Raw genomic sequence first — 25763 nt, forward strand, 5'->3', positions numbered from 1 at the left:
CATTAAACGAAACGGGTAGTATTTCTTACATTGATGCTCCTACATATTATCATGTAAGCACCAGTTAAAGTTACTTTCCATCCCTCATATACTGTGTGCACAGTGCACATCACATAACCCACACACTGCACATCATTTCACAGCTCATATCTTTGAACGGGTAAGGGCTAGTATCTTTAATACAAGAAATAACTGAATACATAAAGGCATATTGCTAAAACGTTTGCTGAAATATTTTTACATTCTGTAATATATAGCCAATTTGTTTAGGTAGGCCTATATTATTATATTATGCTGTATTACATTTTATTATATTATTGATTTATTAATGAGTTGGGGTGAACCTTTGGTTATGTCGAACTCAAACTCCCACAATGCAACGGTGATTTATTTTGTGCGCAGTTGTTGGCTGGCTTTTGAGACATGCTAGGAGGGGGACATTGAATGACTTTGTACCCGTGCTGCTGCCTGCTTAGCTGGGTCGTTTGTGGTAGTCGGTTTGACGGGTAGCTATTTCAATCACAGCTATGGAAGCCCTCATACCCGTCATAAACAAACTACAAGACGTATTTAATACAGTTGGTGCGGATATCATCCAGCTACCGCAAATAGCTGTTGTTGGAACCCAGGTAGGAACCGTAGTGGTAGAAGATAGCAGGCTAACTGACGCTAACCTGCTGCTTGCTCTGCTCATTGACTTCAAAGTATCCTTCAGTTTCACATTTCAGCTTTAGACGTAACCGTTTTCATTTTGATTCTACAATTATCCAACAACTGCATCAACCTTACCCTAAAGTTGGCTATAGTTTTTGATGTACTTAATGGTGTTTAAGTAATATTTTGGCTACCGTGACTTGAGGGACAATCCCATGTCAGTTTATGACATTAACCGACATTTCCTCAAAATAACCCACAGCAATTTGCTACCTTAGATTGGCCACAGAGATATCTCAACTCATAATTTGCATTACACACAGACACACGAGACACACACACAAACTACCCTGACTCCTGTCCAACATCAGTCAATTCTTTCTAGAAAACTATGATGGCATTCAGAAACCAAGCATTTGTGTTGACTTATTGTTTTCCATTCACACAGCATAGGCAGACAGGGGGGGCCTGTCTAGTTCCTTTGTGTTGCTTAATTAATTGAGTAAACAGACCAATACATTAATAAGCAATACTGTGTGTACGTTTACAGGTCAACATCACTGTGTTTTTAGACGTTTTGACAGGCACCTGATCATGAGGTTGTTACAGTGACATGGGCCAGCCACAGGACATTTCAGATGCCATGTCCCTGTGCGTGTCCTTGTCAGGAGGAAGCTCCTAACTGCTATCATATTCTTGCATGCCACAGTCCACTACACTAGCCAACACACACTGGAACTGCTTCTGCACACAATTTGCCAAACAAGCCTTATCTTAATTGGCAGTTGATTAATGATACAGTAAATCCCGCCAGGCTATGTGTAACATTTTGCCATACCAGTTCTCAGGAGGACCTGGGTGTTACTACTTCCCACTTGTGAAACCCAACATTAAATGAACAACACCCATGGAAGGAGTGTCCCATGTCATGCTATGTACTATGGACAATGCTGAATGAGTCATACATACTAACATAAATATGAAAGCTACAGTAAGTTTGTAACCTTTAGTTGTTGTGTTTACAGAGCAGTGGGAAGAGTTCTGTGCTAGAGAGCCTGGTTGGCAGAGACCTCCTACCACGCGGTACTGGTGTCGTCACCCGAAGGCCTCTCATCCTTCAGCTGGTACATGTAGATCCAGAGGACCGCAGGAAAACCAGCGAGGAGAATGGTAATGTCTTTGCCCTTACTGTTTCCGTCCATTGCTTGGCTTCTGTGGGGATTTCTGATTGTACATGGGAAATAGCATTGCAGTCACTGGCCAAATTCTGGCAGAAAAAAAGTGATGTTTGACTGGTTAATATAATGAAAGTTCCATGGGAGATTCTAGCATTTTATGGATCTTTTGATTTGAGTGGGTTTTTGGTGCAGGCTGAAACAGCCTGCAGTGGCAATAGATCAATATTATATTGATATCGTGACATGAGACAAGATATCGTCTGGAATTTTGGATAGGTGAATACAATCACAGCATGACATACAGTAGACGTGCATCTGCAGTGTGTCATGTTACGTCAGCAGATATTGAGGTCAGCAATATCTTTCACCTACTGTATAGTACAGGAGAGTGGTGGTGACGTACCCAGCAGCTGAAAACCTTTAAAAAGGTTTCACTAGTTGTGGATTTTGTTTCTATCTGTGTTCTTGGAATGGCTCCTTGATTACAAACGACTGCATCGCTGCAGAGTGCCGTAGCTGCAGTTTAGCCATGCTAACACCATTCTCCTTTCATCTCTCCTGAACCACAGACTCCAATTCCAGGAAAAATGGACACCTTTACAGAGGTCTCCTTTTCCTTGCCTTCTCTTGTCTACATTTAGCAGCCCATTTTGTAACTTATTTGTGTTGCCTTAAACCCAGCATTGTGGCTTAGCATAATTCAGCTCATCATGCATCCATCCCCCATAAGGCTGGTCTCTGTTTAATTCAGTTAGTTTACCTATGTCATTGAATCAATGAAAGAAATTGTCTTCAGTTTGAAATTACCATGGAGTTTTGAAAGCACTTCACTGTGATTCCGATTTGCTTAAACAAACTCCTTTTAACTAACTGACTGACAGATTCCAACCTTTGTTTTTTTTCCTTGTTGTGTAGCTCGGCTGATTGCAGTTGAAATACATTTTTTTTTTAGACTCGGTTAGACCTGGTTGTGCCTGTCCTTTTTTAAAACACTTTCCACAGTTGACTTCTATTTTCCATTTGTGGGCTATATAAACAGCTTTGTTGTTTATTCATATCCTTGGCTCTTGGCCATGGATTGCTTTCTGGCCTAAAGAGTAAATTTCCATCCCAGCTGAAGCGACAAGCAATCATACAGTGTCACTGTCATCCCCAGAGACATTTAACATGATGGCAGTTATAATCTATCACATCTGATCTCAAAGCTACATGATGTCAAACAAGCAGGAACTGACACCCCAAGTTGAAAGATTCCTGATTCCTTTCCCTTTTCTTTTGTTCTTTTACAGGCATCGATGGAGAAGAATGGGGCAAATTTCTACACACCAAAAATAAGGTAGGTTACTGACCACGTCTATGAATAGAAACCTCTGAATATTTGATAACCCAGCTCAGATAATAAAACGGGCTCCCTGTATAATATTGTATTGATTCATTGGCAGCCACGGAATAACTGCCAGAGGCACGATTGTGGTTTTCTGGAGTGTGTGAATCAACAGGAACTTGTACAATCTCTTATCAAATCAAGTGCACAGCACTGCCGTAACTAAAAATATAACTGTGGATTTTCTCTAAGGCTAATGTCCTCACAAGGGAATCATGGCTTTTCCCTGCTTCACTGTCCCAAATACAGTAGTTAATCAGAGTCTGAACAAAGAATACCTTATGCTTATGATTTGTTATTATGGGTTTGGTACCATCCCATGATATGATGTATTATTCTGTTAACAGGATTTTTCAGAAAAGAACTGCTTCATTGATCACACTTGTGTTTGAGTGCCAATTCTTTATGCACTTACTTAACCACTTTCTACCTGGCGGTTCTATTTTGGCCAGTTATTATAGTTGAAGAAATTTTAAAAAATAGAAAGAAATGCAGATCTTGCACCACATTGTGATCTCGTAGACCTGTTTTCGCAGGACACCATTGTACAACAAAGTATAAATTAGGGCTTAAGTGGTTAAGCCTATGACGATATTGCATATTAATCATTATACATCCATAAATCAATTTATCTTCTAGTTTGAATAAAGTAGTTTGAATGATTCATTGATACTTTGAATAGTCTAAACATGAGTCATTATGCTTAAAGACATTTCTGTTTTGTTAATGTCACTGTTCTTTTATTTTTTGCTTGTTTTCCAGATATACACAGAATTTGATGAGATCAGGCAAGAAATTGAAGCAGAAACCGAACGAGTGTCTGGAAACAACAAGGTATGCTAATTAGCCACATGGCGAGCTGCGAGACAGACAACACTAATCGGATGGCGACAGAGATCTAATAGTTTTCTGTTGTAGGGGATCAGTGATGAGCCCATTCACCTGAAGATCTTCTCACCACACGTAGTGAACCTGACGTTGGTGGATCTGCCTGGCATTACAAAGGTAATGCAAAGAATCAATGTTTTGTCAAGACCAGTAACTTATATAGAATTTGGACTAGTATGGAGTGGTATAGCGGTAGTACATTCATCAATTAAAGTGTGTGTGTGTTCAAACAGGTTCCAGTGGGAGACCAACCCAAAGACATTGAGCTTCAGATCAGAGAGCTGATCCTGAAGTACATCGCCAACCCCAACAGCATTATCCTGGCTGTGACCGCTGCCAACACAGACATGGCCACCTCCGAGGCTCTCAAGGTGGCCCGTGAGGTTGACCCCGATGGTAAACATCCCTCCTCTATTTCCTGTCACTTTGGTTTCCTTTAGTTTTGTTTTGTTTTCTATCTCTTTATTTTTATTTGTATCATGTTTAGGAAGGAGGACGTTAGCAGTGGTGACCAAACTTGATTTGATGGACGCTGGCACAGATGCCATGGACGTACTGATGGGCAGAGTTATCCCTGTTAAACTGGGTCTCATCGGTGTTGTCAACAGGTATGAAACATGCTGAAAAGGTTAACCGTCGCCTGTCGTATCCCATCAGTCATATCTAATGGCATCCACTGCTCCTAATAGTTAGGAGGTATAAATGCACAGGACACATTCCATATATGTGCAAGAGTACTGTAGCAAAACACCCCAATAACAACTAAAGGGAACACGATTATTATTCGTATAATGTATTACTACTACTACTAATATTACTATTATATCTACTATATCTCTCAAATGAGGTTTGTTTGGACTATTTTTTATTTGTGTTTTTTTTCGATGTTTGTGATAATTGTATGTTTTCTGTAGACCACAAGTCTGCGATAAAGACATTTATAAATTTATAAAGTGATGGATAGAAAGAAGGGGAGGGGTTGTGTTGCATCTGTGACGTATTGTGAGCTTGTAGATGTGTTACACCACGTGTAACACATCTACGTGTATAAATTAAGCATAATTCTATATTTGTTTTGTTGATACCCACCTCCTAGGAGTCAGCTGGACATCAACAATAAGAAGTTGGTGGCAGATTCCATTCGTGATGAATATGCCTTCCTACAGAAGAAGTACCCCTCCCTTGCAAACAGAAATGGAACCAAATATCTGGCCAGAACATTGAACAGGTAGGGTGAACAATAATTAATTCAATTCAATTTTATTAAATGTCTTTATGACTTTACATGTAGAGCAGAGACCCTACCTTGTCCCACCCTGAGCAAGCAATTTTGCGACAGTGGCAACGAAAAACTCCCCCTTAATAACTGGAAGAAACGTCAGGCAGACCCAGGCTTTAGGGTGGGCGTCCATCTGTCTCGACCGTGCCACTTTTCAGTTCTCTCTTTCAGAACTACTGATGGTTAAATAATTCAGTCAAGATATAATACTTGCTGTTGGAATATGCACATACTGTACTACGGTTGATAGATTGTCCATTTACCATATTTATACTTATTTATATCTAACTACGTGACTATACAATATGTACATATTGAGCCACGTTATATTTATTTATGTCCGGTCGGTCTGTCCGAAATGCTGGTGGCCAGGTCAGTCACTATGTTTTAAGTCCATTTATATACCATTTTTATTGGTGATAAAGCACACAATACCTATACCTCTATTTCCAACCACTAGTGGCCTACATGTATTATTACTTATTCTGTAATTGTTCTCTTCCCTTTTCTATACCGTTTGTTTAATCCTTACTATGGTGCTGCTATGACTGCATTTCACTTAGTTGGGATCAATATACATCTATCTGCAGTATGTCTATAAGCTTAAAAGTGAAATCTTGTTTCTTTCCTGGCGGTAGGTTACTCATGCACCACATCAGAGATTGTCTTCCTGAGCTGAAGACTCGTATCAACGTGCTGGCTGCCCAGTACCAGTCCCTACTGAGCAGCTATGGTGAACCCGTAGAGGACAAGAGTTCCACCTTGCTGCAACTCATCACTAAGTTTGCCGCAGAGTACTGCCACACCATAGAGGGCACAGCCAAGTACATCGAGACAGCTGAACTGTGAGTTATGCAACCCTGATTACTGCATGCAGGCACCGTCATAGACCACTGAGGGGAGCTAGTGCAGTGGTTCTCAAACCTTTTCATGGCAAGGACCCCCAAAATGTATTTGGCCATTTCTTGTGTGTTCCCGGACCCCCATCTAAAAATATTCCATGCCAAGGACCCCCAGAATAGAAGATTTGTTTTACAAATGCTAAATTATTATGTGAGCTTACAATCTGCTATTTTTTAATAGCCAATGAAGTATAAATGTGTTTAAAACTAGAAAAGATGCAATTGGAAATTGCAAGTGTTGTTGCATATTTATTGCCTGGATAGGCAGAACGTCAGACTTACCTGTACTCTATAATGGTGACGTCACAGAGAATGCTGCTTCCTTATGGGCTATTTTGACCATAATAATCTTGCTGCTTCCTGATTGGCTATGTTGACCATAATCATTTTGCTGCTTCCTGATTGACTATGTTTATGCTATGTTTTTTTTTTTTTTTTTTTTTTTTTTTTTGCTGCTTCCTGATTGGCTATGTTTACGCTATGTTTGTTCCAGACTAGAACAATAGTGTGGTTTCCCTACTGGCAACCACACTAATGATTGTGATGCTGTGTTAACACATTTAACTGAGGACCCCCTGGATCCCCCCTGAGCTAGTCTCAGGAAAAATACAAAAGACAAGTTCTGACCACTTGAATGGCCCCCTCTGAATTCTTGTCTTCTTTTTAGATGCGGTGGAGCAAGAATCTGTTATATCTTCCATGAGACATTTGGACGCACACTGGAGTCCGTAGATCCGCTGGGCGGTCTGACAACTATAGATGTGCTCACAGCGATAAGAAACGCAACGGTGAGTTAGCTTTGCAACGGAAAGGAGAAGAAACAAACACACTTAAAAATCGATATATAAAATTCAGTTCATAATATATTATTGTGCGAGTTTACTCACTTTCAAAATGGCACCCCCTTATGTCATATTTGTCACAATTAGTCAATAAAATAAAAAACAAAACGCTTTTTAAATGGCAGATCTACAAGTGGTGCTCTGTGTGCTTGTAGATGGGCGATTTTCACTTTTTTGGCCCATTTCGCATTAGCCAGATTCTATGTCTATTTGGGGGTCCTTTAAGTGGAAAAGTTAGGGACCCCTCTTTTAGATTACGTCTTATGGGAAAATATATAACCGTTTTAGTTTCATTGGTTCACTGGCTTCTGCACTTGAGTCAAAGATAGTTGTGGGTTAATGGAGTTTGTGTGTGCAGGGTCCAAGGCCTGCTTTATTTGTGCCTGAAGTGTCGTTTGAGCTGCTGGTGAAGAGGCAAGTCAAACGATTAGAAGAACCCAGTCTGCGCTGTGTGGAGCTGGTGCATGAGGAGATGCAGAGAATTATTCAACACTGCAGCAACTACAGCACACAGGTAGGATGCACACAAACACACAAGCTAAAGCACATACCTGTAGATCAAGATCTTTATTGTTAGACCATTTTTAGACATCCATCACCAACACAATGCTCTGGTTTGGCTTCCACTGTTAAAGTAATTTTAAGCTTTTTCGGACAAGTGATCTCAAAAGGAAAAAATGTGAAGACCTTCTCAGGCTGTTGCACACCTACAATAAAGGTTGTATAATAAGATTGGTTAGCATGTCCAAGTGCAGTCTGTTGTCCTGGAAATGCAAAGTACTACTTTCTATCGCTTTAAAGAGCTTTTAGCAGAGCAGGTTTGGCAGTGTCTGCATGTAGACCGTGGCATAGATGGATCACAGTACATCACAACATCGGCGGTTGCCATTTCCCTTTTTGTCAACATAAACAGTTGGTTACCATAGAGACAGCACAAAGGTGTATCATAACATATGAAGGTATGAATGTATCATGGCTCAGAGAAACCCTGACAGCAGGATTCAATTCAATTAATCTAACACATGGATCCAAAAAATACAGACATGTTCCAATGTTTCCAGAAACAGGAGGAATATCTTGTCGCTCAATGTAGGGTCAGCCAAAGACTATATGATCATATTTGTTTACTCAATTGCAAATATAAAATTTGTACATGAAATTCCTCAATACAATATGAAAGGTGGGAACATAATAGTCACAAACGTATGACTTGGACTTTTCCATCTTTCCATCAGGAGTTTAAGCAAGACTGAAACATTAAATGGCAACTTTTCATTTTTACTATAACTTTAAAGAGTGGAGTACAGTACGCAATAAAGAGCTGTTTTAACATCATCTGTACTGCAATTTGCATGCTAGCCTATTGGGCTGTGCTGTGCATACAATTGGCAACACTGGCGCTGCACATCGTCATCATCACATGCTGTAAGAAGTCATTCCTGCTCATGTGACCCAAATATCTAACTTGCTCACCACAATTAGCGATTGGCCTACCATTAAGTTTGAAGACAATTTTTGCTTTGGTTTCATTTTGGTGGTACACTGACTGCATACAATAAACGGGTAGAGGGAATGCTTTTTTCAGTGCACATACACTTTATTCTGGTGATACTTCTTTTCCATCCCTGCAGGAGTTGCTGAGGTTTCCAAAGCTTCACGATGCTATTGTAGAAGTGGTCACTTCGCTGCTAAGGAAAAGACTACCAGTCACCAATGACATGGTCAGTCCCTGTTTCTTTACCCTCAAGATGCCTGGGTATTATTAATTGTCATTTTGGGGGTCCTTCACATGAAAAGGTTTGAGAACCACTGCCATAGTAGTGTCTCAAGAACAGACCAACTGAGCTCCATTTAAGTGAAAAGGACCTTTTCTTTGACGATGGTTATAGCCAGATTGCCGACATAGAAATATAGGTTTTTCAAAACATCTTAGAAGGATTCAAAAGACACTTATAGAATGGGGTCAAAATTCGAATTTTGAAGATTTTTCAAAAATAGCAGATCTACAAGCTCGCAGCGCGGCACTCGGTGCCGCGCTGTGAGCTTGTATATCTGCTATGTTTCAATAGTTAAAGCATAAAATAATGATACACAAAATGTGTACCCGTTCTAAATGGGTTAATGCTTTCTGAGCTCAAATTAATTGTATCTTGTTTTTTGTTTGCTTTTTTTCCCCAGGTTCATAATCTAGTAGCAATTGAGCTTGCCTATATCAACACCAAGCATCCAGATTTTGCTGACGCCTGTGGTGTCATGAACAATAATATAGAAGTAAGAATTGAACCTCATTCCACGTATTCACTGAGGGCAACGTAGAGCAACTCTGCTGTTGGCCAGTGAATAACTGCATTGCACTCGTTTTTCACAGGAGCAGCGACGCAACAGAATGAGAGACGCGCCCTCTGCTGGCCCCAGAGAGAAGGTACTGCCGGGATCTCTCCTCCCTGTTCTTCTTTCCTCTCCTGTTCTGCTCTCTTTTCTCCAAGCTACAAGATTTCAGATACCTTTTTCAAATGCTTTCATATTATTTAATAATTTATTAAAACTTAAAAAGTTATGGGGACACTTTCTCGACCTAAATAGAGACACGCGCGCGTCCCTACCTCTGCTTTTAGGTCCTATTAAGCTGGATTTATACTTGCACTAGTGTAGCGCACCGAAAATAGCAGGTCTTCACAGCACGACAGACATTGTGTGCTTGTAGATCAGGTATTTTCGGTGCACGACTATGTATGCACGCACCGAAGTATCAAGCTCTTTGGTTCTCGGTCCACCCTCTCTTCCTCCTTTTCTCTCTCTCTCTCTCTAGTCTGTTAAGGACCCAGGTTACTCCCCCACTGCGCCTTCTTCCCCTGAGGGGGAGGCCACCAAGGTGTGTGCCCTCACTGCCTGCTGATGGCATGGTCAACGTCTACCCACCCAACCACACTTGTCTTGCTGCCCAGCCTAACTAGAACCTTCAACCGCTTCCTACACGTAGTCCATATCCCTGTCTCCATGCAGCTAACACTTGTTCACTTGTTTTGGTCCCTGAAATGTCCCACAGACATCCATCCCCCTTTACCATACTCACTCACGAAGGCCTTGTTGGACCGTACACTGTAAAATCCTCAATGTTAAATTAACTCAGAGTGTACAAATGTAACCAAAATGGATAAATTAACACTGAAGATTTTGCTGTATATCTGTCCACTGCATGCCGTTTTACAGCTCTCTTAAAGATGGTCTGTCTGTGTGTCTGTATGTCCGGAGTTGACCTCGGAAACCGCTGGAACTATCAGCGATACATTTCTTGAGCTCATTTCTTTCCCGTAGGCCACAGTTTGAATACCTCCACTAATTCTTTTTTTCACATGTTTTTGTACTTTTTTAAATACATTTCATTTTTGTGTTATAACTTATAATGGAAGTCAACATGGCTTTGATCAGGCTTAAAACTTGTCAAGTGAAGTCATACATCATAGAGATGTCACAGTGGCCACATGAAGTCCGAGATCAACCCTGGAGCCATTGGGGGCAAGAATGAAGACTATAAATAAGCAACAAATAACACTTAAATAATTAAATCACAAGAAGGCCTGTGTCACAGCGTTATTTGATTGCTTACTCATTTGTCTTTTATTTTATGAATCCCTGCCGTAAACATATTTTCGTCACTGCCTGTCAGTGTGTGCACCTTGTGCCAGTGATCATTCAGATGCATGTCAAGTCCGATACTGTAATCTGACGGACACCCATCCATCCGTTGGTCTCTACAGGCAGGAGGCTCCCAGAGTGAACAAGTGGATGGGGGAACCGGTAACTGGAGGGGCATGCTGAAGAAGGGAGAGGACGGTATGCCAGTAGAAAGGGCCCCCGGCTCTGCCAGCTCACACAAGGGCCACGCTGTCAACCTGCTAGATGTGGTGAGTACTCCAGGCCTTGGACTACCTGTTATTCCCTTACCACAGCGTTTCTCAAACTTTTACATTTCAAGGTCTCCCCTTAGCTCTGACAGTGTACAAATGGAACCAAATGGTTTTCTTCAATCTTTAATGAATTAGATTGTTTATGGTTGTGTTTCCAGCCTGTGCCAGTCGCCCGGAAGCTGTCTGCTCGGGAGCAGAGAGACTGTGAGGTCATCGAGAGGCTCATTAAGTCCTATTTCCTCATCGTACGGAAGAACATCCAGGATAGGTACACGTCTTTTTACCCCTTATGCTTCTACCACCACTATAATTGTTTTGAAGGTACAATTCATAAGTTTCATCTCTTTTGTTTCCCTCTCCTGACGGAGAGAGGAACATTGCAATGTCAGAACTACAATAAGAATTGTGGTGCTTCTAGTGTCCAATCCCTTGTGCCATCTGTTTCAAAAAATCATTAAGCGAACAATTAAGTGACTACATGTGCTTATATCTATACTATAATTTTGCGAATGTCTGTCTGAGTGAGTGAGTGTCTGTCTGTCTGAACCCACACACACACACACACACACACGGGGGGGGGGGGGAGTGTGTGTGTGTGGGCGGGCGGGGGGGGGGGGGGGGGGGGGGGGGTTCTGGCCCTGTTACAGATGTTGTCCAAAAATCATGCAGATCGTTACACAGTATCTCTGTAGCCGTTAAATGGAACGGGTATTTCTTACATTGATGCTCCTACATATTAGCATGCAAGCACCAGTTAAAGTTACTTTCCATCCCTCATATACTGTGTGCACAGTGCACATCCCATAACCCACACACTGCACATCATTTCGGAGCTCATATCTTTGAACGGGTAAGGGCTAGTTATATTAACATACTGTATATATGTATTAACATTATCATACAGATTGGTTAAGGCCTAAAATCAGGTCTGGATTGTTGCTTTAATATTTTAGATTGTAATTAGAGAAAAGAAAAGATGAGTGTCAAACTGTTTTCATTTACTGCTTTCTATCGTTTTAGCGATTTTAACGATTTTGATTTCAGTGGTTGGGGGCATGCATACAAGTGGCTAAATATGCCTTTTTAGTCACAGTAAGCCCATTCTCAAGATGCACTGCAATCTTCCATGGGCAGATGTCACTTATGGGGGCTAGCAGTGTTACTGTAAATAGTAACAAACAAATCGACGGCTTATTGTTTCTGAAAAATACATATTTAGCCACTTGCACACATGCCCCCACACACTGAAATCAAAATAGCTCCAATTGCTAAAACATTAGAAAGCAGTAGATGAAAACATTTTAACACTCATCTTTTCTTTTCTCTAATTACAATCTAAAAGATGAACCCTTGTTGTAAAAAAACAAAGTTGTCCTTTAAAATGAGTGTTCTGCACTTGAGTTAAGATGTATTATTATTATTATTTTTTTTTTGTATTATTTGTATTATTTATTAATAGTGACCCCTATTGGCAAGTTCATTTGTAGCACTGTCTCTTTACATCTCCTGATGTAAATATCTTCTTTCTCTGTTACTTTGGGTTTTTTCGATCGTTGAGTTTTTGGTATCGGCCACTACAACTGTAACAGAATAGTGAGATAATGCAACATATTATCTTAAAAGACAGCTATTTTTTTATTTCCTCTGTATTTTCTCCTAATCTGTAAGGTATTGAATGCCCCTTTTGTTGTCTTCCTCCTCCTCCTGGGTCCCAGCGTCCCCAAGGCTGTGATGCACTTCCTGGTCAACCATGTGAAGGACTGCATGCAGAGTGAGCTAGTGGGTCAGCTCTACAAGTCAGGCCTGCTGGATGACCTCCTCACAGAGTCTGAGGACATGGCCCAGAGACGCAACGAGGCCGCAGACATGCTCAAGGTAACCATGCGTTACTGCTAAGTGAACAACCACTTGAGCTCTAATTCATACTTTGTCGAACGCCAGTGTCGCGTGAAAATATCTGATCTACAAACTCACACTGCACTGTAAGTCCTTTTGAGCTTGTAAATCAGAGATTTTCACTAAAAGTATTGAATGTTTAAAAATAAATTGTGGACATACCACTGTGGCCTACTGGCAGCATCCGTACCAAAATGTGATGTGCATCAGTTAGATTAGCTACAGAAATACACACGTACACACAACCACAGACCCTCTTCTAGAGCCACACTGTACAAATGAAAGAATAATTATATCTATTTTATTTGACCTATAATGACCTGCCCTGAATAGGAACGCCAGGTTGAAAGTGTCTAGTAGGGATGGCCAAATGGAGATTTTTTTCTTAACCGATAACCGTAAGGCCTTATCAGTTAATTAACCGTTAACCGTTAAGGAAATGTGTTCAAAAATGCGCTATTTTAGCGATTTAAAAAAGGAAATACACCCGTTTTTCCCCATAATAAAGTGCCATATTTACACATTAAAAACAATAAAACTAGGAGAAACAAGAATACAAATGTTTTCTAAAAGAAATGTGTTTTTGCAAAGAAACGGTGGGATTTAAATGATCAGTCTGTAATGTGATGCGCTGTCACCAGGAACGTGCGCACTGCGCACATACAGCAAAGGGGGCTGGAGCCCTTAACTTTTATCAACAGAATTGTCCACCAAAAGGCCCTTCAGCCCATGCCTCTCTAACATTCTGTGCACTCCCTGGCTCTCGCCTAACAAAACAGCCGCAGCGAGATGCTCGCATGTAGAGCAATAACTTTCAATCGTATGACTTTTGGAATGGTTTAATTGGCTAAACGTGATGTCCATTTCATTAATTTTCTTCTCTCTCGCCCGTGTTTTGTGTGTGCTGATGCAGCGATCATTGAATTTGTGACTCTGAGCTTTGTTATTTTCGCATATCCTACTCTGTAAAAGACGACTTTAGCGTTCCTCACGTCATCAACATGTAACATTAGAAAGTTGTGTTTTAAGCTCTTCTTAAACGGGATTCAATGTGATGGGGGTCTGTTTTGTAAAATCCAATCGACAACGGAGCATTTGTTGAACAAGTCAGCGTGTACGACTCCAAAATCAAGCAGCGTCGCTGACTTGCAGTTGCGTGAATGCATGGATGTTACACAGACATTGGTGTCCAGAAATGTGTGACCACAGCGCGTATAGTTGCATGGTTGATGACTTGATGTTGCGTAGATATTGGTCTACGGGGCTTTTGGTGTGACACATTGGTTGATTTCCTTTTTCTTTTCTTTTTTTATCGGTCAAAATTGACCGTTAGTGCTTACCGGTAACCAATTTCTTATCGGTTTAACGGTAACGGTTAACCGTTGGCCATCCCTAGTGTCTAGGAATACATTCATCATGCAGCCAAATTGGCTAATGAGCTATGAGCCTGGTATTTAAATAAATATATTTTTGGTTATGGCGAATGTACAACTTTGTGATGTATTTAATAATAATGAATTGCATTTTTATAAAGCTTTTCCAAGTGCTCAAAGCGCTTTACAATGGTTCATTCATTCATACATTGGGAAGTGAAGCGGCGAACATTCGACGCCAGCGTCCTCACTTCCCACATTCACACACCAATGGTGGCAAGCTGACACCAACCAACTCATTGGGGGCAGTGTGGGGTTCAGAGTCTTGCCCAAGGACACTTCGACATGTTGACAGGAGGAGCCGGGATTTGAACATATATATATGTATAAATTCTTCTTTTCTTTTTTTGCAATAGCTTTTCAACACTTTATGTTTATATCTTCTTTTTTGTGCTTGCTCTTGGACTGTACACTACAGTACTCTTTTTCTTTTTCTTACTTCTTTGTAACTTGTAACCTTAAACTGCTGTGCTGCCTCTGGGCAACTGAATTTCCCCCGTGGGATAATAAAGGTATCTCTATCTATCATATCTATCTATCAACCTCCGACCCACGGATCATTTGCCAACCCGCTCTACCTCCTGAGCTACAGCTGCCCCGATTTGTGTTCACTCGGTTCCATTTCATTCCTGTCCCCAGGCATTGCAGAAAGCCAGCCAGGTGATAGCAGAGATCAGAGAAACTCATTTATGGTGAGGACGACCTTGCTGTCTCCTGTCCCCCTCCTACATGGACCCTGCTCTCTCTCCATTGTCCCAGTCCACCAAGACTCAAACCTTCAACATGCACTGGTATCAATTTGTGTATTATGGAAATGTAGTTTTATGTACAAATGGACTTGAAGTACATCAACAAGGCAGCACATATCAATATCCCAGCCTCTGCCATCTGCATAGCACATGCACACATCTTGTATGTAAGTAGTACAGTAAGTACATTAAGCTTCACCATGTGGGGTTCAGCTGAGGAATGTTTGTCCATATTGTAGATTTACAGACAAACCGACTAGATTAAGTACTTTGAATGCTACGCGTTCATGCTTTTTATTTTTTCTTCTCCTGTTGAGAGTATATGAAATAACATAATGTGTGCTGAGGATATTTCTTAAGAAATGACACAACCCTTTTTAGGTTATTTGCATCGTTTATACCATGCAAGTAAGCTGAACTACCCTGCCATAGCCACATACTGTTAGTGTTCTGTTTTCAATGCTTTCCTTCACCTTCAAGTTTATTGTCGCAAGTTACAGGTGTAATTACATTATTTTCAGTACAAGCTTCCATGGTGTGTAACAAAGCTAAAACAGTCAAAGTAAAACATTTCAGTTGTCATTTTGATTACATGTCCCGTACTTGTTCTGTATGATATTATAATCTAGTAATAACTGAGTTCTCTGAATAATTCTGGATGCTGTTCAGCTTGGTGTTTTATTAGTAAATGTATCAGCTAGCAGCTAAATGTCAGGGTACGGTACTTAAGACAAAATCACATCACTGCACCTTTTAATAAGACAATCGGTATGGAATTACAGAAAGGCAACACAGTATCTGTAATGATTCTTTTATTTGACACATAGCCCAACACTACAGAAACCATAAGAGACACTTGGGCCTATGATCCCCGGACTGAGTCATCATCTGTCCAGGTGCAGGACAGACAACCGGTGTCTGCTTTACCTTACCCGGCCCATCTTGCCCTTGCCACGGCCTTTTGCGCTGTAAAGAGCACCAGAAATGGTCAGTGTTCAAGCCAAGCATAGTACAGCTATTAGCACCAGTGAAAGTCACTCAGTAGCAGCACCTAAAACCCGGGTGCCTGGGGGGGTCAAAATGACTAATGATTTAGGTGAAAGTATGTATAATGCTTTATGTTGTTTTGTCAGTGCTGTCACCGGTGAACAGGGTTTTATTTATTTTGGGCCATGTTGATGTGGAAAGGGAAAATCCTCCATGAACCAAAATCCTTGTCTCATGTATTGCTACAATTTCAGACTTTACCATAATTTGTATTGCACCCACGCACATTTCTGTCTAGTCCTCCTTGAAAATGCATTGAGAACTCCAATGCAGCGCAGACTGCATGCAATGTGCAATGCAAACATTCACATACAAATGGATGAAGTGTTGAGTGTGAACAAGGTATGATGCCAACAGTGGAGATGGTTGCAGATTGATAATTAGCCTTGTGGAATGTCATGGTCATTCTTTGCTTTGATACAGTATTGTTTTTGCTTTTCTTTTCTTTTTTAGCATTTGAAGAATGTGTTCAAATAAATAATTGGATCCTTAATGAACTCTGAATCGTTCATGACCATGGTCGTAATGGAGATTAGAAGTAAAATGAGGGAGGCGAGTGGAGATGGCAGATATAACTTCTAGCCTAATTGTCAATGTTGGCCAGGCCTGGAACATTTTTGGCCTCTTGTGCTTACCTCTGGTGGTCCTTGACACGAGCAAGAAGCTGATTAACCTGTAAAGATACAGAAAAGCATGACTAAATCATTCAAGTCCATGTAAGAATCTGACCAGGAACCCAAGAATCTAAAGTCTATTGATACAATAGGCTCTGTGCATAACTATATAGTCACAAACCGTTTCCTGTTCAGTTCCCATAGATTTTTTTTGGTTTGCCCAGCAGCAGATGTGAACCAGAAACATGGACACCTTCATTATGTGTCCAGTTCAAATCTTTTGTGCCAAAGATGCTCAATTATTTTAGGAAGACGTGCCATCCCACGCTTCGCCATGTGTGAAATGGTACACAAATAAGTCTCCTAAGTGGGCACCATCTGACGTCAGATCTGACAATCGTCCTATGATTACTGTTTCTAGATCTCTCGAGAGTACATTGCTGGGACAGAGGTCGATAAAGTAGATTTTCTCCTGGTTTGACTCTAAAGAAATTGATGTTTTGATTGGAATGTTCGGAACGTGTGACTTGTGAATTCGCTTCTCCAATTGGAATTAATAGATTCACAACCTACTTCTGGTCTCCTAAAGAGACAGCCACCAATGTCACATAGAGATGGGAATGAATGCATAGATGGCGTGTCTGTTTGTCTTGGGTGGAGCCAATGAAGTTATGGGAAAATGAACCGGAAGCACTGGATACGCACAAAGCCTATTCACCTGTACTGTTGACCCTTGAAGAACAACTCAACCCTTGACTTAATAATGCAACCACCATCAAACAAGTCTATACAGTATCTCAGACAACTATTAAGACGCCCTAAGGGAGAGGGCAACATGGGCGCGTGCACGCATCTGCCTGGGGTTGACGGCAGACTGCTGGGCGAGCGCTGGCGCTTTGGCATGGGATCAACTTTGACCAAATGAATTGCCATATTTTCCCAAATATGCAGATGACTGACCGTGACGTCTGACAACATAGATGTCTGACGTCATAGACCCCATGAGACTGACCCAATATGTCCATATATGGGCATTCACAGATTTAGGCTTAATATTGATGACATCAAAGATCTCCATATATGGGCATAAAAAGGCAAGGACATGTATTGATGACATCAGGGATCTAATGGAATCAAGACATCAGATCACGCCTCAGCGTGACACGTGACGGACGGACGGATGGACAGACAGGTTTTCATACTAAATACAACCTACGGTCGCACTAAGGACCCACAATGTTCTCGTTCTGAACAAACCGTTCCATTTACGTGGTCCTAAGGCAGCCATTGTTTGGAAAACTTAGCATGTTGCAGAGGTCACAGTGTATGACAGACGTATGATTGGAGATATGTGTTGTCTGACTTACATCATATTTCTGTAACTTGAGTTTCTCAGTGAAGTCAAACTTCTCTGCCTCCAGTTCCATCAACCAGTTCCACATCTCAGTGGCCTTGTCCCTAAAAAAAACAGACAAAACAATGCACTGTCAGACTTATTTTAATCTACATGGTAGATTATGTCATCACAATATAACTATAGCACAGTAGTGGTTGGAGGTGGTCTCCCTCATCCTCATTGAGATATTTAGAGCCTATTGTTGGGTAGGACGCCAACTGTCAAAGCTATTTGAACCCTCTTTAATGTAGTTGGGCATTGTTGAGATTACCACTCTCTGTTGGGAGAGGGAGAAAATGGACATAAGGCTTACAGATTGAAGCTTTAGTATATACAGTACAGTAAATCACAGTGTTAATTTAACTGAGAGTGTACTTAAATTGACTCAAACACTCGGAGTACAACTAGAACTGCACTCTGTCGAGGTGCCAACTTGCGCCTTGTGCACAAGTAGGCCATGTATGTATGGCCTACTTGTTCACTGGCATCACCAGGAATGCTGGTCCCTCGTTGGCTGTTAATTGATGACGTTGCCAAAAATGCTGGTCCCTGATTGGGCCACAGGCTTAAACATACAGCTACTGTACCTACATACCTACATACGCAGCCGAACGCAGTACTTGCGTAATTAACCCTTCATTTGTGTTGGATTTCTATTAATAATAATCTAAATCTATTAACTTGTAACTCACATTTTCATTAATTGTAGGGCAGTAAAAAGTACAATATTTGCCTGAGATTGCCTGGATATACTCAAGTAAATTAAAAGTATATACATTTTTAATCTGAGTACAGTACTTATAGAATAAATGTCCTTAGTTAGTTCCCTCCACTGGCCAGTGGAACGTTTGACTGTGCTGACATACCTGAGTTTGTCCTCGTTTAGATGATCGACGTTGAGGGGTTTCCTGCGGTCAGCCAAGATCTTCCTCTTCTTCTCCCTCTCTGTTTGCTTCTTGGCTCCCTTTCTACCCTCAGAACCCTGTGGTGGTCACATGTGAAGTGGAAAACGTGAACTGGACTGAAAGAGGTTAAGGTTGTTAAAGCTGCAATCCGTTACTTATTTGAATGAATAATCTGATTTCAACCAATCTGTGGGCCTATAGTAAAGTATGTTAATACAATATAACTAGTATATATGTAGTGGACTACTCTTCCATAATGTAGAACCTGGTGCCAGGTAGGACAAGTAGCCTAGTACTGCCTGAAGCTCAGAAGTTACAATATCTCCCAAAGCTGTTGATTTAGAATGGGATTAAGAAGAAAATAGCCTATTCATTACATAAGGATATTAACAAAGTTAGAAACAAGCGATTCATTCAAAGTTTATACATTTAATAGATGAGTTACAAATATGGATTATAGTGATTGTTATAATTTGTACTGACTGACCCGTTAAAACACCTGTCAACAGAGCCTGCAAGTTCACACATAAGCTTAATTTATACTCAGAGCCGAAAATAGAAGATCTACATGGTGTGCATGGGATAAACGTGCTATAGGCATGTCCTGGAAAACATGGGCCATTGCCGGTCTATTTCTACACTTGATGCTAAGGAGTTTTCCGTGTGGCCCATGCTGTATTGAATTGGAGCAGGGCAGACAATGACTGCTACAAAAGAGAAGTAATGGCATAAGTTATGTATGTATATGTTCATGAAGAGACCTTTTTTTTTACAATTTACATTGTAAAGTGTAAACATTCTCTTTCTCAGCCTGTACATTGGCCCTTTTACGTGCATGCAGGGCCGGCTTGAGGATTAAGTGAGTTAAGCAGCAACTTGGGGCCCTGTGAACCACCAGGCGGGCCCCCAAGCAAGCAAGAAATGCTGGAACTACAGTACTGACAAATGTTCGGGGGGCCGGGGCCCCCTGGCAAGCAAGAATTGCTGAAGTTACAGTACTAGCAAAAGTTGAATAAAAATCAGCCAGGTCCTTAATAAGGAACATCTCTCTCTCTCTGTCTTTCAGTCTTTCAATCTCTCTGCCGTTTGAGAGAAAGCTTGGCTTGGCCCAGCCCGCTTTGCACGTGCCTTCAGACCAATCTATCTCTCCAAGGGGTTGAGTGATTGGACATAATGATCGGCTTCCTCCCCGTGACGTTTGGTTTGACTACGTGACCAGGGATGTCGCACCAAATTCTGGGCCCTGAGTACAAGGATTCACTTCAATTATTTTGTGCTTTATCTATTGAAAAATAGCAGATATACAAGCGCTGCGAGCTTGTAGATCTGCTATTTTGGAAAAATCATGAAAATTTGTGCAGAGTCTGAATATTTCAAATCCTTCGAAAAGGTTCTTTGAAAAAACTATGTTTCTACGTCAGTGGTGCTCAAACCTTTTCATGTGAAGGACCCGCAAAATGATATGTATTTGGCCACGGACCCCCCATTTCAAAATATGTGTTTCCACTTTCCAGGGACCCCCCGTAGCAAAATTCGAGTTACAAATGTTCGCTTAAAAAATACACATATTCAAAGATTTCCACACATTTTCACATTAGTTTAAAAAATAGCAGATCTACAAGCTCGCAGCGCGGCACTCGGTGCCACGCTGTGAGCTTGTATATCTGCTATTTTTCAATAGCTAAAGACAGGCCCCTCCACCTTGGGCCCTATTAACTCAGTCCAACCCCCCCCCTCTTGTGACGCCCCTGTACGTGACAGATGTGGAGCAGATGTTGAATGACCTTTTGTTGATGGCTCATGGTAGTGAGAGCTTTCTTCTTCTTGATGTCATCATCCTGCTTCTTACGGTGCTCCTCCTGCTCCTTCCTCTCCTTCTCCTCCTGTAAAACACACCAGCAAAGAAGAAAGCACTTAACCAATGAACGCTGCAAGCTCCAAGTCGCTGGTGTGTGAGATGAGACCTGTGTGGTGAGATCTCCTTACCGCCTGTCTGGCCTGCCTGTCTTTCTCTCTCTCAGCCCGGATCCTCTGCTGCTCTGCTCTCTCAGCACGCCGCTTGTCCTGCAGGGCCACACACACACACACACACACACACACACACACACACACACACACACACACACACACACACACACACACACACACACACACACACAGCATTCTTATTCAGCACCATTGTAGTTTTAAACAGTCGTGGACAGTAATGAAGTAGACTACACTACATTGAGTACTGTACTTGAGTACATTTTGAGAGGATCTGGATTTTTGAATACTTTAGCTACTTGACTTTCACTCCACTACATTTCAAAGACAAATATTGACATTTTCACTCTACTATGCAGCAAGGGGACGGGTACATTATGAATTAACCATACGTAGAAGCCAGGCCCGGAATCCTGTCATTTTAGAGGCAGGGCCACTTGGCCTTTGGTGTTTTCCATTTTTGGGGGGCACAAAGGCCAAATGCCAGGACAGGAAGGCCATTAAATAAAACACAATTGAAAGAAATAAAACACGATTGAAAGAATTTGTTGAATTAAGTGAACTTAGGGATGATAACCTAATCTCCAGTGAAATAGATAAATTATGGTATTTACAATCTGATCCATGCTTAGTCAAGCACCAATCAAAGTCACTGGATTTGTTTAAAGATGGGGACTCGGGAGTTAAGATTTCAGAATTCAACAAAAGACACTGGTGTCTACATGACAAGAAAGAGACACTGGTGTCTACTGTCTACATATTGACAAGAAAGAAACAGAGGAGAAAGTGGTACAGTCAGCTGGGGCATTAAGGCCACTGTGGCCTCAGGTAATGCCATTGATTTGAGGGGCCAAACTGGCCATGGCCTCCATGAAATTCCTGCCCTGGTAGAAGCCATATTTCATATACTGTAGACTAGTGAAAATCTACAAGCTCACACGTTGTCAGCTTGTTGGCAACAACACAAACTTTGTATGGAGGGTGCCTGGCACAAAATATTTTTAGATGGGGGTTGGCGGCCAAAATGCATATTAATTTGGGGGTCCTTGACATGAAAATGTTGGAGAACCACTGCTATATCAATTTCCCAAACATAAAACAATATAATGAATCTAAAGCCTCCCCCCACAAGGACCCCTGGGGGTCCCCGGATCCAACTTTGAGAACCACTGCTCTATATAGTAGGAACCCACGATTCTTTGGACGAGGGCGATGAGCTCCTCTTCCTCCTTCTTCCTCTGGATGAAGTGGGCCTCGATCAGAGACTGCAGCTCAGACAGATCCTTCTCCTGACGCTTCCTGTGGATGTCCTGGTACCAGCACAAACCAATAGGGGGCAGTCAGTAGCTAACAAGTGTGTTTGTTCAAGTACCTTACTTAAAGCTGTATTGTGTAGCTCGTTTTTAGTGAATAAAACGCTAAACATGCTGTATGGTAGAGTATGTTAATACAATATAACTATACATTTGGGGAGGTTGTATTTGGCCTCCCTGCTCTTCTATTGAGACATCTAGGTTTGACACAACCTTTGACACAATCCTGTTGTCTGCTATGAATTCTGACCTGGAGGTCCATATCTTTTACCTGAAGGTCAAAAGGTTGACCTGAAGGTTAAAATTGGATTTCTCCTCTGAGCAAGCAGGCAGGCTCTATTTGCTCAGTGGTAAAAATGTCAGCACTTTCACACGGGACTTGTGTTCAAATCCAGAGTAGAACAGGAATGAGTTACAGCTTTAAGCCTACTTTACATTTACAAAGAATACATACTAGGGGTGTAACGATATAGTAACTGTATCGAAATATCGTTTTTAACTTTAAAAATCGAAGTATATCGAAATGAAAACAGCTAAAATCGAATCGAATCGTTTTATTTTGTATCGTATCGAATCGGCAGTGCAAAGAATCGATTGTATCGATACTACCTACTTGTGCATTGTATTTAGCATTTTTAAATGAAAAAATTAAAAGGAGGGGTTTAATTACTTTTCCTTTCCATATAGCTACACTGGTCTATCGAGAAATGTGTGTAATCTCTGGGTTCATGTCAAGGTGCAGGTTTGTCAATATACAATTGTCCATGTATTTGGCAGATAATCACTGTGTATTACGTATTTATATCCATAATAATACATGTTTCCCTTAAAAACCTGTGCTATCTACACCTTTCACACAGATTTCATTTCGTTGCTAAATAGTTACTATATCGATTTTAAATCATTTAATCGAATCGTATCGTATCACCATGAATGAACCAATATCGTCCATGTATCGCATCGTCAACCATGTATCGTGATATGTATCGAATCGATATTACAATGTATCGTTACACCCATAATACATACACAATCCAATTTCATTCCACTACATCTCAGAGGGCATGTTTTGCACTTTTACATTTTTAAAGTCCTTACAGTGTGACAAATAAACAATCTGAAAATGAAAACTCGTCCACTAGGAATAGGCAACATAATTGTTTTAGATACTTCTGTAATAATGACAATGGAGCTAGACTGTAGTAGCCTGAACCTATAGCTATTGTGAAATGGGCCATCTGCATAATGAGTAGTTTAGCATTTGGTAGCCTACTGTAAATACAGTAGGTATATCTAGCTAATATGTTTATGTTTATTTATTTACGTTTTTAAACAAAAATCTTTGCACTTCCTCCACTGCTGGAGTTTTATGGTGTGTGTGTGTGTGTGTGTGTGTGTGTGTGTGTGTGTGTGTGTGTGTGTGTGTGTGTGTGTGTGTGTGTGTGTGTGTGTGTGTGTGTGTGTGTGTGTGTGTGTGTGTGTGTGTGTGTGTGTGTGTGTGTGTGTGTGTGTGTGTGTGTGTGTGTGTGTGTGTGTGTGTGTGTGTGTGTGTGTGTGTGCGTGTGCGTGTCTTCATCAGCTCACATCAAAGTCCACTTTGTCTCCTCCATCAGCTGCGATCTTTGGTGCCGAAATATTTGGAACAAACCTGTTGGTGTGAATGAGAAGTTAGTGACATGATCAATAAAAATGATCAATGGTAGTTTTTACTTTGTATAGGCCTATTTTAGGGTAACAAAGTAGCTAGTCTACCCTGACATTTTCACAAAAGAAGAATGGCAACTTACGGCTTGGGCTTGGGCTTTGATTCATCTGTGAAGAGGAACAGACATAAATGAATTGATAATCAAGAGCATTTTTTGTAGAACTATGGTAATTGGTACAGTATATGAGTAAAGGAGTTATAGGGCCCAAGGTGGAGGGGCCTCAATTATTTAATACTTTAGCTATTGAAAAATATCAGATATACAAGATCACAGCGCGACAAGCTTGTAGATCTGCTATCTTTGAAAAGTCGTGAAAATGTGTGCAAATCTTTGAATATATGTCTTTTTTAAGCGAATATTTGTAACTCAAATTTTGCTTCTGGGGGGGGTCCCTGGAACTAAATATTTTGAGATGGGGGTCCATGGCCAAATACATATAATTTTGGGGGTCCTTCTCCTTCACATGAAAAAGTTTGAGCACCACTGACATAGAAACTTTTTTTTTCTCTCTTTTTTTTTGAAATATTCAAGACCTTTTACGATTTTTCAAAAATAGCAGATATACAAGCGGCACTCTATCTGATATTTTTCAATAGTTAAAGCACAAAATAATGCATAAATGGGTTCTCCCCCTATAAATAACATTCATGGGGGGCCCGCAGTGAATCCTTGTACCCAGGGCCCAGAATATGGTGCGACACCCCTGTATATGGAGTCTACAAAATATGTTTTACCTGTGGTTTCCTCTGGTGTTTCCTCTGGTGCTTCCTCTGTTGCTTCCTCTGTTGTTTCCTCTTGTACTGATAACCCAAAAACATACCATGAATCAGTGGTGGACAAAGTACTCAACCCCAGTACTTGAGTCAAAGTATAGACTCAACTACTGCCGTTGAATACTAGGCCTACTCAACAACAAATCAAAGTTGTTTTCCACAAATATCCCTCAAACAAATCGTTGAAAAAAGATTTTCCAGAAATCTTCAAAAATAGTGAAAATCTACAAGCTCATGATCTACATTAAGCTTATAATGCGTCACAATGCGACACACTGAGCTTGTAGATTGGCTATTTTCATTATATTTGAAATAGGGCTTATGTGGTTAATTCAATTCCTCTTTTCCAGTGGTGTCGACCACTGCATTTAATTACAGAGTTACTATTCACGATAGATAGATAGATAGATAGATAGATAGATACCTCTATTATCCCAATCTTCTTCCTCCTCCTCTCTTCATTAAAGCAGTGGCAGTGGAAAAAAAGACAAAATATCACATTATGTATTGAGAAGATGTTTGAATCAGATAAACTGCAGTTATTGAATAAATACATCTGATTCTTAAAAGTATAAAGTTGGTAACATACTGAACTTCCTCCTCCATCACTTCCTCGGTGTCAGACATTGTTAAAATGTGAACCCTGGAAAACAGATCTCTGTCAGCCTACACAGCAAAATCCTGAGAGTTAATTCCTGAGCATGTACAAATGTAACCAAATCCATTTGTACACTCTAGGAGTTACAAATAGATACAGTAACACTGGGGATTTTACTGTGCATATTTAAAATGATACAACACAGGATATAGCAAGCAAGCCTTTACATGTCATTCTACAGTCACTATCTGCGAAAAATGTTTCTCTATTGTTCGTTGTTTTGTAGACTACTTTTTTAACTCTCTGCTGCTA

The 25763-nt window shown here is 40.8% G+C and overlaps 2 protein-coding genes across 2 annotated transcripts; one reads left to right on the forward strand and one right to left on the reverse strand.

The window, feature by feature from the left end:
* Positions 1–469: 469 nt before the first annotated feature.
* Positions 470–16577, forward strand: dnm1l (dynamin 1-like). Its single transcript, XM_080737374.1, has 18 exons — positions 470–629; positions 1680–1824; positions 3122–3168; positions 3979–4050; positions 4135–4221; positions 4338–4500; positions 4592–4712; positions 5201–5332; positions 6022–6228; positions 6953–7073; positions 7486–7641; positions 8759–8848; positions 9306–9398; positions 9496–9549; positions 10886–11032; positions 11194–11303; positions 12751–12910; positions 15004–16577. Exons 1-18 carry the CDS (start codon positions 528–530, stop codon positions 15058–15060), a joined length of 2064 nt encoding a protein of 687 aa, XP_080593500.1. The 5' UTR covers positions 470–527; the 3' UTR covers positions 15061–16577.
* tnnt2d (troponin T2d, cardiac) lies at positions 16009–25480 on the reverse strand (the record flags this gene model as incomplete). The annotated part of the gene is made up of 11 exons (XM_080737099.1): positions 16009–16079; positions 16796–16833; positions 18142–18232; positions 19037–19152; positions 20830–20958; positions 21062–21139; positions 22255–22371; positions 23959–24022; positions 24162–24186; positions 24815–24880; positions 25408–25480. 11 exons carry the CDS (start codon positions 25478–25480, stop codon positions 16037–16039), a joined length of 840 nt encoding a protein of 279 aa, XP_080593225.1. The 3' UTR covers positions 16009–16036.
* Between the last annotated feature and the right edge of the window lie 283 nt (positions 25481–25763).

Source organism: Nannobrachium achirus (assembly GCF_963921795.1).
Source record: "Nannobrachium achirus genome assembly, chromosome: 11".
Taxonomy (NCBI): Eukaryota; Metazoa; Chordata; class Actinopteri; order Myctophiformes; family Myctophidae; genus Nannobrachium; species Nannobrachium achirus.